Source organism: Neolamprologus brichardi, chromosome 8 (assembly GCF_056152115.1).
Source record: "Neolamprologus brichardi isolate AB-2024 chromosome 8, ASM5615211v1, whole genome shotgun sequence".
Lineage (NCBI taxonomy): Eukaryota > Metazoa > Chordata > Actinopteri > Cichliformes > Cichlidae > Neolamprologus > Neolamprologus brichardi.
This window is the reverse complement of record NC_142111.1, coordinates 13,756,470-13,773,888: the sequence shown is the minus strand read 5'-3', so window position 1 is coordinate 13,773,888 and position 17,419 is coordinate 13,756,470. Positions and strand designations below refer to the sequence as shown.

At 37.4% G+C, this 17,419-nt stretch overlaps 1 protein-coding gene across 1 annotated transcript in view; it reads right to left on the bottom strand.

Annotated features, from left to right (window-relative positions):
• LOC102780475 (protocadherin-15-like) overlaps positions 1 to 17,419 on the bottom strand; it is a 213,590-nt gene that overhangs the window by 143,738 nt on the left and 52,433 nt on the right. The window contains exons 5-9 of the mRNA XM_087844645.1: positions 13,990 to 14,150; positions 13,372 to 13,527; positions 9,924 to 10,043; positions 7,318 to 7,428; positions 1,878 to 2,048 (exon numbers count right to left, since the gene is read on the bottom strand). Coding sequence (XP_087700771.1) covers positions 1,878 to 2,048; positions 7,318 to 7,428; positions 9,924 to 10,043; positions 13,372 to 13,527; positions 13,990 to 14,150 — 719 coding nt within the window. The remainder of the gene's footprint in view (positions 1 to 1,877; positions 2,049 to 7,317; positions 7,429 to 9,923; positions 10,044 to 13,371; positions 13,528 to 13,989; positions 14,151 to 17,419) is intronic.

Genomic DNA, 17,419 nt, shown 5'->3' with positions numbered 1-17,419 from the left:
GCTCATTAGTCATTTGTATAGACAGTATAGTAAAATCCTCATTTTATGCAAATTGTAACTCCCAGGAAAAACAGTTTGTTTCTGCCTAGCCCCTTCCCCCCCCCCTTTCTCTTTCACTCCCCTCTCCCCATCCACCAGATCCAACCCCCCACCCCCCATCTCCATCTTAAACCCTGTCCTTGTCCACATACACTTACTCCTTCTGAAAACCACAAGCTGTAAAGTTGATTTACTCCTGTTTTTCCTCCCAGCCAAAACTGTCTCCTCTGGCTGGAAAGAGAGAGAGAGACTGTGTGTGTGTGTGTGTGTGTCTGTGTGTGTGTGTGTCTGAGAGAGAGAGAGGTGAAAAGAGAAATCTTGAGGCAGAGAAGTAGTTTCTTCAGCCTGTCTGGAGCAGAGTCAGCACATGTGTGTGCATGCGACAACTATCTCAGTGTAAAATAGAGAGATGAAGAAGACGGTGTCCGGTCCACGGCTGTGGTACTGGATTTATGTATGTGTGTTTCAGTGAATGGGGGGCATTAAGGCATGAACGCACTGCTAGCTTGTCACCATCAAGGGTGTGTGCAGGTGTGTGTATATGTGTTGTAAGGGATGAATGCACTGCTGACTTGTCATAGCTGAAGATTTTGCCTAAAGCAACTTTTTCCCCCCTTGTTTACAAAGTTGTACTGTGAGTTTCTCCAGATAATAGCATCAGCTAAATGCCACAGATACAAATGCAAAAGTACATACAGCTGTGTAAACATAAATATGGGCTACAGTGTTGCAGAATCTGCCCTGAAACACTTGTTCATACAAAAAAGAGTATTAGCCGGATCTATAAAAGACAAACTTTGACTGTCAAGAACTCTTTGATGGCCACACATGACATATTTTAGGATAGCAGTTTCATCCGCCATACAATTTTGCCATAATCAAAGGAAAAAAATACCTACTTGTATTTAAAAAATACAAAACCAAGGCATTCCCTGTATACAATGATGCTCATTAGTCATTTGTATAGACACAGTAAAATCCTTTTTTTATGCAAATTGTAACTCCCAGCAGACATTACTTGACAAGGTCTTATCATTAAAATATCAGGGTTCCTTTTCAAATGGCTCTAATTGCTTATGAAAAACTAACAATGGGTTCTGCAGGACTTAACATACAGAATGAAATCGCATGTTTTTTTTAGAGCGTACGGAAAAATTTAGCCCCTATTCTAATTACATAGTCTGTAGTTTGCGGCAAAACGAGCTACATTTTAAATGCCAAAGTGAGTAAATACATTTTTCATCTGTTTATCTTTACTGCTGGCTTGAATTGGCATTAGACCTTGATTTGAAAGCTCAAAGACAAGAAAGTGAAGATATCCATGGTGACGCAGTCTATCAATATACCCTGTGGTTAATAATTGCAGTTTCCCCTAAGTTTCTAAACCATCTGCAATCTGCCAACAGAGTTTCATTTTACTGGAAATTAGGGAACTAAAAGGTTGTAACTAAAGTAACTCTCTATGATATTACCTAAATCAAGAAATGGTAATTCAGAAAAATCCCAGGAGATTTGCAGTTTCTGAAATACTAAGACTAGTCCGACTGGCATCAACAATGCTCTGTCTTCCCCATTCTGCTGCTGTTCAAACTTGACCAGGTTGTCTTGACAATGTCTAGATGCCTAAATGCATTGACTTACTGCCATATGATTGGCCTATGTTGTGTTATGAGTAGCTGAACCAGTGTACTTAATAAAGTGGCGGCGAGTGTATATATGTTATCATTGTCCATTGAAGACAGTAAGTGATCCACAAATGGACATTGCTACAAAAATTTAAAGCTAAGTACACACAGTACACACAAATACAACAAAGTACAGAACAAACACAAACTTACCGGCTCAGTCAACTCAAGCACATTAGCCTTATACGTGATGGGACTACAATCACGGGTGTTTCCCACAAGCGTACATGGTAGAAACATTGGACCCAAATCATCACCGTCCAGTACATCCACAGTTAGTGTGGTAGTGGCTGTTCGACGGTCACTTGGATTAGGGGCTCGATCCTAGACAGACAGACAGATTTTTTGGTGATCATGCATAAATATGTGGCTACATTTATCTTTGTGTCTTGAATGAAAAGCGATCAGGATATGATCAAGAAAAACATGTAATAATACAGAAAGGCTGGTTTTTATCTGATATATTCTATATCTAATGCACAGCATTCATGTTCATGTAGGCTGGTGAAACAATATATTTGATATGTTTAGCAAGTGTATACACCATACTGTAATCTACAGGGTGGGTCATTTATATGGATACACCGTAATAACATGGGAATGGTTGGTGATATTAAAGTCCTGATTGTGGCACATTAGTATATGTGAGGGAGCAAACTCCTCAAGATGGGTGGTGACCATGGTGGCCATTTAGAAGTTGGCCATCTTGGATACAACTTTTATTTTTCCAATAGGAAGAGGGCCATGTGACACATCAAGCTTATTGGTAATGTCACAAGAAAAACAATGGTGTGCTTGGTTTCAACGTAACTTTCTTCTTCTTATTATTATTATTTACAAGTTTCTCTTTGTTCACAGCCATTGACATGCCGAAGAGGTTAACACGTGAGGAGCGGATCGAAATCGTATTGATATCTGGTGAACGCAGTAACCGGGTCATTGCAGCAGATTTCAATGCAAGACACCCTACGAGACCACCCATCTCCCATGCTACAGTTAACAAACTGCTTGCTAAGTTTCGTAAAACTGGTTCAGTGTTGGATTTGCCAAAATGTGGACGCAAGAAAACTGTCACTAATGAAGAAACATCAGTGGTTGTCCTAGCTTCATTCAGCAAGAGCCCACAGCGTAGCATTCGCCGCATGTCACTGGAGAGTGGCATTAGTCGAACATCCCTTCGGCGGATATTAGCTACTCACAAATGGCACCCTTACAAACTCCAGCTACTGCAGCATCTCAACGAGGATGACCCAGATCGGCGCACAGAATTTGCAGAATGGGCAAAACAAAAATTGGAATAGGACCCTCAGTTCACGCAGAAGATTTTGTTCAGTCATGAGGCAAACTTTTATGTGAATGGTGAAGTTAACAAACAAAACCACCGCTATTGGTCTGACACTAACACACATTGGATGGATCCCTCCATGACTGTTGGAACAACAAAAGTGATGGTTTGGTGTGGTATATGGGGTACAACGATAGTCAATGGAAACCTCAAGGCCACTGGATATTTGAAATTGCTACATGATGATGTGTTTCCCTCTTTATGCACTGAAGCTGGCACGTTCTGAGTTTTTCCAGCAAGATGATGCACCACCACATTATGGGTGCCAGGTCCGAGCATTCCTAGATGAACAGTTTCCTGGAAAGTGGATTGGTCGTCGTGGGCCAGTTGAATGGCGCCCAAGGTCTCCCGATCTGACCCCCTTAGACTTTTATCTTTGGGGTCATCTGAAGGCAATTGTCTATGGTGTGAAGATATGAGATGTGCAGCACCTGAAACTACGGATACTGGATGCCTGTGCTGGCATTTCTCCTGCGGTGTTGCTATCAGTGTGTGAAGAGTGGGAGAAGAGGGTTGCATTGACAATCCAAGGCAATGGGCAGAACATTGAACACATTTTATAAGTGGTCAGAAACTTCCAAGGCAATGGGCAGAACATTGAACACATTTTATAAGTGGTCAGAAACTTGTAATAAAGTTACGTTGAAACCAAGCACTCCATTGTTTTTCTTGTGACATTACCAATAAGTCTGATGTGTCACATGGCCCTCTTCCTAGATGTATCCAAGATGGCCGACTTCTAAATGGCCACCATGATCACCACCCATCTTGAGGAGTTTGCCCCCTCACATATACTGTTGTGCCACAATCAGGACTTTAATATCACCAACCATTCCCATGTTATTACGGTGTATCCATATAAATGGCCCACCCTGTATTTCATGACTCTCTTTGGTGACCAAAATTTCACAAAAATACACATTCAGCAACATATTACATAAATTCCAGTAAAGTAGAATAACAAATATGGAAGTATAGCATGCACTGCTCCCACTCCCATCTGCTCCTGTATGATTCACCGAAAATATTCAAAACTATACACAGGAAATGATGTTCAACATCTGTCAGGTGTTTCAGCCTTGCAAGGCATTAACATTTTTATTAGACAAAAAAGAAGCCTATTTTCTCATTTCTTAAATAGAAATATATGCTAAGGATAAATTAAGTTCCAACATTTGGTCTCACCCATGTAAAATTAAGAAGAGAAAATAATAACACTTAATAACAATAATAACTTAGATTTGTATAACGCCTTTCAAGATACCCGAGTAGTAGTAGTAGAAAAAATCATATCAATAAAATCCTGAAAACCAAACTTTTTATTCATATTTTGATAGCATGAATAAAATTGTTTATTGGTCCACTGGCTGGACTAAGTTGTAGCACTGCTAACCCACCTTTTCCTTTTTTTGTAAGATTGCATAAAAATGAAACAGCATTGCTGCATTTCATGACATGCTTTCTGGTTATTATGGGATTACAGTTAATTACAGTGAAAATGTTTTGAAGATTTTGCTTTGATTATTTTCTAACTAAATGGTATTGATACATCAGAATTTGGTATTCTGTTCAAAGTCAAAAACTCCCACATGTGTTGGAATTACAGGTTGATTTCGTTTTGTTTATGTCTCTCTGAGGAGTCACATAAATTTAAATTTTTTTGGTAAAAGTTAATTAAATAATGTAGTTTAAAACTCTAGAACTCGGAAATATTCTGCAGGTAATATAATTATCATATAGGTATTAATTTAAAAATGGAAGGATATATGTAAGAGGTGTTTAAATAAATACATTCTTTTCAATTGACCAATTCACATGGTGGTTAATCACATTGAACTCAAAGACGAAAACTGAATCTTAGAATTACTTTTCAGTGAGAATGTTACTATTGTGGAAAGGTTTGAAGCTTTTGAAACAAGAAACACTAGAATGTATGACCTTGGTACACACAAATTGAAAAATAGATGTGTTCACATGACTTGTAACTCAAAAGAAGGCCAGTAGACCCTACGCTGGGTTTCAGTGAAACCCTCATAAAAGTAAATCACAAAAAACACAGTCTTACTGAGAGACTGATAGTAAGCATTCTCACAAACATTTCCGTCTACTTAGGTCATTTATTATCTTTATTCTCTACAATTTTAATTCTAATATTTACATCTACTTTTCATCTGCAGTCCAGTTGAAAAAAAAAAAGATAAAACGCAAGAAATAGCCAAATAAGGCTACTAACTAAACTCCTCAACTACTCAACAGTCGGTGCGATCACCACATCTTACTTACAGGAAGAAACCCACGAGATATTATCTGCTATTCAATGTGTGAGTCATCTAGATTTCCATCAGCTTCACATTTTATGTATGTATATGAGGGAACACTCTCAAAACCTGTTCAGATAAAGCTGCTTTCTGCCATTAAACTCTTCTAAGTAGCACAACTTAAGCACTAGACAATCAAGATATCAGGTATAAACCCTTAATTAAGTTTCCTCAAAGTTCCCATTTTAATATTACTTAATCACATCAAATCATTGCAATACATTATATTCCCAATTACTCGACAGTAAAAGAAAGAAACCGGGGCCTCTGCCAAGAAATGATCTCCTCAAAAGTATGCTTACAAAGTTTCTGAAACGTCTTTAATGAGCAAGATTGAAGATACCATCTAAAAAGAGAAATCAGATAACACACATATGAAATAATATAAACTCTGATTAAACTCTGATTATAGTTTAAAGACTGAAAAAAAATCATAAAAAAAATAGTAGATTTCCATCAAGTTCACAGAGGAGTTTTCCCCTGCTGGCTTCATTACTGTAAGCTATGCTTGACGAGAAGCTGTGACATCATGCAGTGACTCATGATAAGCAATTCTGCCAACACTATCTTGGTGTTTTGAAACTGGACAAGACGAGAGAGAGATGGATCTAAAATTAAAACTGAGAGCACTGCGCAGTCATCGGCTAATGACTTGTGATAGACGAGTCTTGACTATACCCCTGGATAATTGTCTATTGTGACTCTAATAACGAACATACTTTGCAAAACGAAACTTCATGTGTTATTTAACGTGAACTGAAACCGAGCCAGGTTTCATTTCACAGTTCAAGGCCATGAAGTCATCAGGAAAGTGTTTACAGATCAAAAGAGCTGAGGTTCATCTTTCTACAGACTTCTTTACAACCTGAAGTCTTTTTACTATTAGAGGCCATTAAAAATAATGCAGTTTTAAGACAAATCAGTTTTCAGACTCAGAGAATAAGCTAGGAGGACAGTCTATGACGTGGACACAGTTAGCAAGTTTAACATAAAGACTGAAACCACAGACTCTAAAACAGCGGTCCCTAATCCGCGGGCCATGGACCGGTACCAGTCCGTTAGTCGTTTCGTACCGGACCACAGGTTTTCACACAAGGTGTATATACTTTATCTGCAATATATGTACAGCTTAAATGGTCAGCCATGTTCCCAGGGATTTTTTTTTTCTTTTCTATTTTGTGGTTGTATGGGTTCAGTTAAGCTTGAACTTTTGTTAGGAATTTATATACAGTAATTTCAAAGCTACTTAAAACACTCTTAATACTGTATTCAGACAAACAGTAGATATGTCACCCTGTTAAGCGGCCAGAAACACATTAATCTTACAGTGTACTGCTGACTCTCCATAGTGCTTTCAGGGCCTTGAGACATATGAATATTTTGCAGAATACTTTCTTGAGAACTGCTTTTGAAAGCAAGGTTTTCTTGACACAATAAGAAAAACTTTTTTGGCACCATCAGCAACACAAACAATTTTCTATCATGCTTCAGCTTAGCATCCTTCAAACTTCAACTACAATTTTCCATAACTGTGCTTTGCTTATTGAGTGAAAATCACTATAAGCCACCTTTATAAATAAAACATACACAGAGCTCAGAAATAAAAGGAAAACAATTAGGCTAACAGAGACATTAGTGATAATTAGGGGTGCTCTAAGAGATCCCTTAAGGCTCACACAACAATACAGAAATAGTGAGAAAAGCTGCATAACATTAATGTTGCCATGATAATACAAATTTACATAAAACAACACTCCAGACAGCAGACTACACTCCTACCCATGAGGGATGGATTTCTTCAGCCATTCTTTATGACAGGTCCACATGAAAGGTGTTCCCTTCAAGAGCTTTAACTTAATATATGATTAAAAAAAAAAACCAACCAAGTGCGACATAATAATACACAAATAGAAATGTTGAAAAAACTTACATTAGCTTGTATGATGACTAGGTATCTTGTTATATCCTCATAGTTGAGTCTTTCTCTGAGAACTACAGAGCCAAACAGTGTCAGCGGGATGTCAAAGGTTCTGTTAGCTGTCTGAAAGACAAACAGATACATTACACACATCAAGAGTGAGTCGCAGCCAGGGTCGGCCATTCACTCTTTCTCTTTCAATACAGTTTTGACAAGGCATGCATTACACTTGTTTGGTTTAAGCAATAAATCTGACAATTTCAGTATAAATATATTTTAGATTTCTTGACATGATACAAAACTTTTAAAAAAATAATTCATGTAATATATATTTATAATAATTCATTAAAATTATTATGATGAGAGAAAAAAAAATAAAGACTAATATGTTTATAAAATAGGTGACATTCAAAGAAAAATAAACCAGAAGAAGACAGTACTGAGAACAATTTGCTAAAACAAAAAACAGAAATAAGGAATTTATTCAAAGGAGCTGAGATTCAGCATCAACTTTTCTCAACTGCACAGATAACATCTCAGTGTTTCTACTAAAGCTTAATGTGAACAAGTGTTAATTTCTTTTACTAGTTTGTGTCAAAGACCCTTTTTCTGATGAAAACAAGACAATTAAATAAATGCGTGATGACAAAAACGAGATGACAATATTATGGAGAGACAAGTTCAAATCAGAATTAATTAAGTTTTATAGTGAGGCAGGATGCGTTCAGAAGTCATCCAATCAGAAGAATCTCCTTGTGCACTACAATTTGATGTCTACAACAAACAGGGTAGGAGTAGGGCTGGGCGATTTGAGGAAAATCTGATATTGTGATTTTTTGGGGGGGGCTATATCATAATACACAATATATATCACCATATGTTTAAAGAATCTCCAACAGCAAATGTTTTTTTCAACCATATATTTCCTAACATCGTACTGGTATACTCATCCAAATTAACTATTCATTATTTTTTCCATTTTGAAAACAACAACAACAAAAAAAATCTGAATGAATTGAATTTTTTTATTTAAACCATTTTAATCATCAGTTGACACAGAGGTTACTGTCACAGTAAGTCTCTTCCTGTGGTCAACACTAGGCCTTCAACATAAAAAGATAATAGCAACAAAAAAGTACACGAAGCAAGAATTGACGACACAAAATAAAACAATTCATATTAAAAAGGTGCTCTTTTGTGCTTATAACATATAAAAATTGTAACTGTTTAAAACAGTCTTAATTTTGCACTTTTCAGCTAGCGGAATATTTCATGCTACTGCTATAGCAGTAGCATGAAATATTATGGAGGTATACCTTTTGCGGCAATAGTTTTGCGGCATATTTTGCAAATTACTCAAATTACTGCATCTTGTTCTGCAAGCTCCATGTAAAATCCAGCGAGTCTCGCTTACCCGAAACTCCTCCTGTCGCCATATTTTTCTGGTAGTAGATAAACAGCATGCTCAGCATTGTGTCAGGTAGAAAATTTTTCTGTGACGGCGGAGTTAATGATGCATTCGCAGTGCGTAGGATAAAAGAAAAACTCATGGCGACTGCTCAATATTTACATGTCAATTTATACTCAATGGTTACGATAAAGCCATTTTAACCATCTTACGTGGACAAACTCATGATTCCGTATATCGACCAGCGCTAGGTATGAGCTCCCTGTTTCTCATGAAAACGTAACAAAATGTCAACACACAAGGAGGAGATGAGTTGACATCCTCTACTGACACATTTAGCAGCTCTCACTGGCACAGACAAACTTTCACACAAAAATTTTTGGTCAATTAAATCAACTTCGAATAAAAGTAGACTAGACTAAAAATAAAAGAATTTAGACGCCTAAATTATAACTAAAACTAAATGATGTTTTAGTCAAAAGACTCCTTAAAACAAATTTGGTGTCAAAATTAACACTGATGTGAACATTTAAAGAGATAAGAAACGGTGCTACATCTGACTTCATGAAGAAGATTAATTGTGCAGTCTTTAGCAATAATCACTAATCTTTGAACAGTAAATGCCTTTAGTCAGTCTGCTACTGAACTCAGGTAGTTCAGTTAAACCCTGAGACAGTGAAAAGTAATTTACTCCAAACAGCCTTTAACATGAATTATGGCTGAGATGAAAGTAAAGCATAAGGAGAATCTAATGTTATAGGCTACTGTTTTTGAGCATCAAAATAAAATTTCTAATATTTTTTTTATTTTTTATTACATTAATGTTGCTATAATGTATATTTTATATAAAGATGTAAATAGGGAATTGTAAGTGCTCCTTTCTGGATGTTGGTTGTCTTTTGCTTAATTTTGCTGGTGTGCATTAGGAAACCAATTTGTAACTTGTTTTTAGAAACTGGAGCAGATGGTTAAAATATGATTTCTAAGATCAGATTTGGCAAGAAGAAAAAGTAAAAAGTGCTTAACTGTGATCTCAATCAAATTTTAAATCAGTACTTCTTTATACTCTATTGTCAAAGAGAAGAAAGAGGAAGAATAAAGAGGCAGAAGCACTAAAACTGCTTATGCAGCTTTGCTGCTTGGTCTCTAGTGAATTTATAACCATGCTACACCATGTTGACAGAGATCAGTGGGCAAGTGGATGACCTACCGGGTCTCTCGGATTGTACTGGATGGTGTACTCTATCTGTCCATTGGGACCGTCATCAATGTCTGTTGCTCCATTGTTTCCTGAGAAACCAGAAAAGATAGTCGTTCCAACTGGAGTCAGCTGAAAACACAACAGAAAAAGAGAGTTTTAATATTTTTCTCTATACACCTTTAGTGCAACAACCAACACTGTGCTGTTTGTTTGTTTATTTATTTCAATTTAGATGAACATAAAGAGAAAATATGCTTTGTAGCACATTTAGGTACGAGCTCATTTCCATCTGCAGACCCTGGATCGGTTAAAACACAGTGAGATCCAGTTCAAGTCTATCAGAGGAGACACATACACAAACTCAAATACCTGCACGTATGGTAGCGAATGGAAAGCCACACAAATCAAAATGTTAATCAATAATTACACAAAAAAGAAAGTTATCATAAACTAAAAATCACAAACTGATGCTCACAAGACTAAACAGTCAAAATCCATTGTTTCAAATCCAGAGAGAAACTACATTAACTTGCACCAGTGCTCAAATTGTTTTTAAGCATATTACACGTTTTAATTGATTTATAGGAAAAAGCTGACTGCGCAAACTTATGCTCATTTACTGAGAGCAAGGCTGGACAAATCCCCTTAAACATGGGAGAGCAGCATCATGGAGAATCTTATTTACTAAATATCCATCTGAGTAACATATTACATTATCAAAACTTAATATATTTTATTTAGTAAGTATATGGCATGACATTGATAGGATTTTCTGTCTATAACTTGTTTACACAATCTAATCAACTTTAAGTCTCGTGACCTGAATGGCATACAGTACAGTAATGAAAGTACAATAAAATCTTAGATGTATGAACTATTAATTAGTTCCTAATATGCTTAAAATATTTTTTGGTGGTTTTTCAAGCCTGGGTCAAATCAGGCTTGAAAAATTGCCAAAGAGAAACAGTTTGACAAACATAAAATAGTATTTTTCAGCACCAACAGGATTCCCAAATTGTTGAAAACTTGTCATAGTGGTATCTTCACATGGTGTGCAGTGTCCTTAAAAAAGACTGAGCAAACTGGACTAATGGAGGACAAAAGAAGACGTGACAGGCTTAAAAAAAAGTCATGCAGATTACCAGCATCTGAAAGTCATGTCCTTGAGAAACAGGAAAATACAGAAACGGTTGGGGGGGGGAGACCTGACACAGGACCTGAGAGATGCTCGGACAACAACATTATTGCAGCAGTGTGGATCATCTTGACAGAGAACAGGACAAAAGGCAGCCAACATCCAAAGAAGAGCTCTGAATGTCCCTCAAGATGCCTAGAGAACTATTCCTGAAGACTAAGACTAAGAAATGACAAAAAAGCTTCTCTAATCGAGTTCAGACTTGTTGAAAAATAAAGGTGGTCATACTAAATATTCACCTTACAGCTCCTTTAAACTCATCGTCCTCATATACTGTGTACTTATGCACTGCATGTTTGCATGTTTCAGTAAATAACTACACGTACTTCCCATTTTCCCACCAAAATATTTAAATAATGAGTGGCAGCTAAAGATTTTTGTACAATACTGTAAAATAGCTTGTTGCAGTTGTTTACAAAAACTCACTGATCTGTGAGCCAGTATTTTCCTTTAAATTCAATGTCACAGTCAGAAAAAGATAGCTTACTTTCATACAGAGAACAGATAAGGCATTCAAAAAGAACGGCATTCATTTTGATTTCATTTATCTGAGAGAAATTTTTAGGGTGGAAGAGGCACACTTGCCACCGTGCATAGAAGAGACGCGCTTTGCCAATATATGTATTGCTGTGCTATATTTTTCGATCCATGTGCCAAGGGATCTGTGATTACGTGTCAAAGCAGAAGTTTAATCTCCAGACAGCACTGGAAGCATCCGCGATTAACTTTAATTTAGCTGTTGCACCAATGATTTGTTACATCATTTCCCTCAACAGGGTTATCTTTGCCTCCCACTGATCTCACAATGGTCTTCAGAATGTCTCATGCTGTCACTTTGCCACTTCTGGATACAGCTGTAATGAAGCAACTCCAGACTCAAGCACCGGTGCCAGCTCATGAAATCAGCCACAGTGATCACCTTGTACTCAGAAAAAATACTCACTGAACTCATAAATTGTGTCCTAGACATCCTTATAAATAACAATATATCCTCTGTCTATCTTATAAGTCGGACTCACTTGCTTGTAGTCAGTATTTCTTAGAAATAGACGGCAAAGAAGAAGACTAGATTATAAGATTTCAGATGAAAGTGGATGAACACCTTTTGATTTCAAATTTACTGCTTTTGTCTGAGTTCTGGGGCCAATAGAAGTGAATTAGAAAATAGTTGTCCACCGAGTGAGCCCACTTCTACTCAGATCCCAATAAATGTGCTACTACTTTTAAATTACTACCCACATCTGAATTAATGTTTTCATTTTTTAACTTACTACTGCAAAATAGAATGAATTTACCTTGGCCTTCCACAGGGATCATATTTTTTTTTACAGTGCATCTTCTTAATTGTATTGTGAACCTTGGTAGTGAATGGAGGAAACTATTATAGTAGGAGTAATGAGGAAGTGGAAATGCGTAGGAGGTGATGGGGTGGGAACAAGAATCGGCGACAACCAGAAATTTATATAGTGTGGCAACGACAAGGTGGGAAAGGTTGAGAAAAGGTGACATAATGAAGAGGTGGGAGTGGTGAGGGGGCATGTGAGTGTGTATATGTGTGAGAGCCAGGGAGGGAGGGAGAGGTGTTCTGCAAAAACAGAGGAGAGGCCAAGAGAAAGAAAGGGAGAGACTGAGAAGACAGATTGAGTTGGACAGGCTGTGGAAGACTGTATAATGAGATATTCTACCGGGACTGCTAGGTCTGTGCTGGCAGCCGGCTACATGTATCCTTGTCCAGCTTAAGTTTGAACCTCCTCTAGTTACATTTTTGCTTCTACAGACTCTGGAGAACAAACTAACTGTGGGATTGGCATCATAAAGATTATTTTGGAAACCCCACAATAACAGATATAGATCGCTCATATAGCTGCCCAAGAACTGAGATTTTTTTTCATTACTGTTCACTACCTTGCCCTTCAACTTTGGTAAGACAGCAAAAACGAACACAAAAAGCCAGACAATGTGCACTGCTGCATTTTTTCTATAGAATATATAAAAGGGAATGACTGAAAGAACAGCAGTGGAAAGGCTTAGTGTACAGTACACTTGATATGTTGTATTCATGTATGAGTGAGCTGTAGCCCCCCCTTACAAACACACTCGGCTCTCAAACTCAAATCGATGACTTTGATTAATACTTTCACAACAGCAGCAGCTGTGCAGGTCGGTTTAATGAATGGCTTTATTTATTATTTCTTTCTTTTGACTTAGCTTTACTTCACAGACAGAGATGGTGCACGTTTTTGTGCGCGACCGGGTTTTTACCTCATTCACGGCGATGTAGTATCTCGGCTGCTGGAAACGGGGCGCGTTGTCGTTGCGGTCTCGAACAACGATGCGGACCTCGTGTAAAATCACAGTGCCTATCAGCTCATTGGTACACTGAACCTGAACCACGATGGAGTGAATGTACGAGGGGGGCTGGAAAAGAGGAAACACAGGAGGAGAAAGAGGTTCTTAAAATGTTAAATGTGCAATTTTAAATCAAGTATATTTATCTTGAGGAGAAAAAAAAGATGTTAGAAAAAAAAGACTACACAAAGACTTTGTGTATTGTATTTACTTTTTGTGCCAAATCACACAGTCAAAAACAAGAGCTGGATTACTTTAGAACAGGATGATGAATGTTTACTCAGAGGCAAAAAGAGCTGCTAAATTTCTCACAACAGCACATGATGGCTAAAGTAAAAAACATACAAAAAGAAATAAATAAAAGCTATAGAAATGTAAATGTACTTCCATTGTTTACGTCTCCTGGGGTCAATCGAAATAAAGAAAAACTAGGAGCAAAAACTGCATTTGCTGAAGCAGCAATTTTACTTTTAGTTTGGCATACAGCACAATGAGTGAACGTGACTGAAGAAAAGCTAGAATAAATCTTACATCTCTGTCCAGAACCCGTCCTGTGCTGTTTAGGTAGAGGGCTTGTTTGGAAGGGTTAAGAATGACCCAGCGATCGTTGTTGTCCCTCAGGGACAGAGAGATGGTTCGATGCGGACCCTCAGCCACACCGTTGATGTGCATGTTGTCCACCAACAATGTTCCTGAAATAAAATAAAAGCAGGTTTAATAATCCTTTGGCTCGAGAGACAGATGCAGCATCCAGAGCTTCAGGATGTAAAAAGTAGAATTCAATTACCTCTGGAGTTAAACAGAAACAGACAGAGAAACCGTTTGGTCCAAAATGATTAATAAATGAAAAGGAAGCAGGAACAATTCCGACGGAACCCTCAGTTTTTCTTCATGTTCTCAATTAAATATATACCTGGAAATTATATGGCGGATGTAGACAAAGTCAAGGGCAATTACGTGGAGAATAACATAGAGCCAGAGAGGAAGAGAGCGACATGGGGGGGAGGGGGGGGCAATTAGTGGGGCTACTCTACCTGGAAAACTGAAGACTGTCTGCGAACGCAAAACATAACAGACAGACTTCAGGAAGAAACAAGAAAACAACAAATGTTTTAATGATTTAATTGCTTTTCTCAGCCTGGAATTAATTTAAAAAAAAAAACATCAAATTTTTTTAAAAAAGTAAACATTTTAATAAGACAGATGGCAAAATGAAATAAGCTCGATTAATTTAACACAATCATCGGTGGGTGGTGAAGTAATTTGGGAATGAGAAAACATTTTTTTTTTTGTTTTTTGTTTTTTGAGAAAACTACTGGAAAGCGAAAACAAAGAGAGAGAAATACAGTACGAACAGGAAGAAAAGACCATTTAAATGGTATCAGTGAGCTGTAGAAATTTAAGTTGGGCTTATTATCTGCAAAAACAAAAATTAAGCCATGAGGTCTGAGAAGGCACATTACATGAGAAATGATAAACTTGGAAATGTCACAAAATGTGCTGTTATTTGTTGTTTGTGGGTGAAACCGTCAATGAAAATCAAACAGGGATGTTTGTATTAGTGGTGAACAGCTGATGAATAACTTGAGCGTTGGTCTAATGTGCTCCTTGTTATATTTGGTGATGTTCTCATGTCGTTAACCATAAAGGACCTGTTTTAGTTTACGGGAAATATTTAAACAGAGAGGAGGCAAAAAATGAAAAAATAAATAAATAAAAGTGAAAAAAAAAACAACTACATGAAAAAATGAATCACAATGTATCCGCTTGACTCCATTTGTACAGCTCCAAAAAAATTCAAGTGACCCATTACCATACTAATAACACATCTCACTTGGCATCTGCCCTTTCAACAGATGATGGTACATAACGACCAGGGCTCTGTGCTACGAACCAAGTCCAACTCACCCAAACAACAGGACATCATATTGAGCAGTTACACGAAGGTGGTTATTAGCTCGAAAAGTAAACCCAAGGAGTGTGCTCACACGAGAAAGGTCAGCCACAAACACTGACAGGTCTTCTGGCAGTAGAACAGCATATTTTACCAAGATGATCGAAGTATTATGTTAGAAAAATATGAAGGGATGAAAAACAGAATGGACAAACTGTACAGCAACACAGCTGCAACTAGCCAAAAGAGTAGTGGGTGTGAGCAGGTGAGGTAGAAAACAAAAGTACGGTATTAAAAAAAAAGAAAACAGTATATGTGTGTGAGCATTTAAAATCTTTTGGCCAACAGGTACTGACATATCATTACCATTTCATGTTCCATTAAATGAACAGACTACTTTGCTTGTTAAAAAAGACCTAAAAACACTAAGTTTGCGTTGTTTATCTGTAACTTTAATATAAGGTCAACAAGTACAAGGCTTAGGTGCTATTTTCAGGCACCTAAGCCTTGTAAAAATTGCTTTATAATTGCTTGTGGCCAACAGGAAAAAAAATGCAGTTAAAGTTGCCTAGGGATCTAAAGTTTTCTTTGCAGCTCATTAGAGAAAGATAAAAAAAACTTTAGAGTGTCTTCAAATTGAGTGCTCAGGAGGCTAAGATAACCCTCTCTATGAACCACCTCCATAACACTGAAACGAAGGGCTAAACCTGAAGATCACTGTGGTTTTCTCAAAACCTCCCATCCTTTTGTCTCAGCAGTAAACTGTCAGCAACAATAGCAGCTGCTTAAAAAAAGACTTATTTGTGCTCAAAACCAAGCATTGTTTTTTTTTCCATATGTACAGAAGAAAAAGTATTCACCATTACATGCTACAGCAAATCATGTGATGCCAGTCCTTTCACCCCATTATGTGGCTGTCTTGCAATTCTGGAATGACGGAAATGACTGTTGGCTTGTTATTATTCTTTCTCACCCTCCTCTCCTTCCTCTACATCCTTTTCCTCTTAAACCTTGTTTGTGGTTAGTGCATTGGTTGTTGCCAACTGCAAAGTCATCACGGCCATGTGACAATTTACACTGGCACTTGATTATCACTGCACTGAATAAATAGGGGCCACAATTTAGAAAAAACTAATTCTGCGTGAGCACTGATTGACGGATAGAAGAAACAGGTAGCAAGGATTAAAGGATTGCAGTTCGCTTTTTTCTTGTGTTTACTTTTTTAGTTTTTCTCTAAACAACTTATCCTTTCAAGCTGTTGCAGCACCTTCATCTCTCTGACTCTCTGAGCTCCTGCACTGATATATTACTGAAATTATGCTAAAGATTGACCTTCTTTTACACTCATGTCTCCAACCGGACCGCATATGTGAAGTTACGAAAACTGAGTGGTGCACAGCAAGTTACGCCTCATTAGGCTCATGCCGTTGTTCACAAGGGCAACAGCGGCTTGTAATGCAACCTAAAGTAAGTCACTTCCATAATCACTTTATATATTTAATTGCTCTACTAAATTTAGCAACCACTTTATAATTTCAGTCATATGACAAAGAAAGTTTTCACATGACCATAAATAGAGTGCACCTTTACCACTTCCACAGGAATTAAGAAGGTAAATAGTAGCCAGGTGCTGTTAATCAAATGCATTGATTAATTGAGCAAATGTCACCACCTCTATAAAAGTAGACGTTTTTACAGTCTGCTGATCTGGAGCATTCAGGTGTGCATTATCACAATGCCACAATCTTTCCCGCAGTCACGTTCCGGCAAATTCACTTCAAGGTCAAACCATACTACTCTCAGAGAAACTTCAGAAAAACAAAGAGCTACAGCTCACGCTCTATAGGCCTTGGTTAGCATGCTAAATGTTCATGGTATCACAATAACAAAAAAAAAAACCCAAATATGTCTTGTTTGGAATGATTACCAGGAGAAGGTGACATATCTCTAAGAGAAACATGGTGACGTTGTTTAGGTTTGCAAAGTTGTATCTGAACAAACCACAAGAGTTCGGGAACAACATTCTTTGAACAGATGGGACCAAAATGGAGATATTGGACAATAACA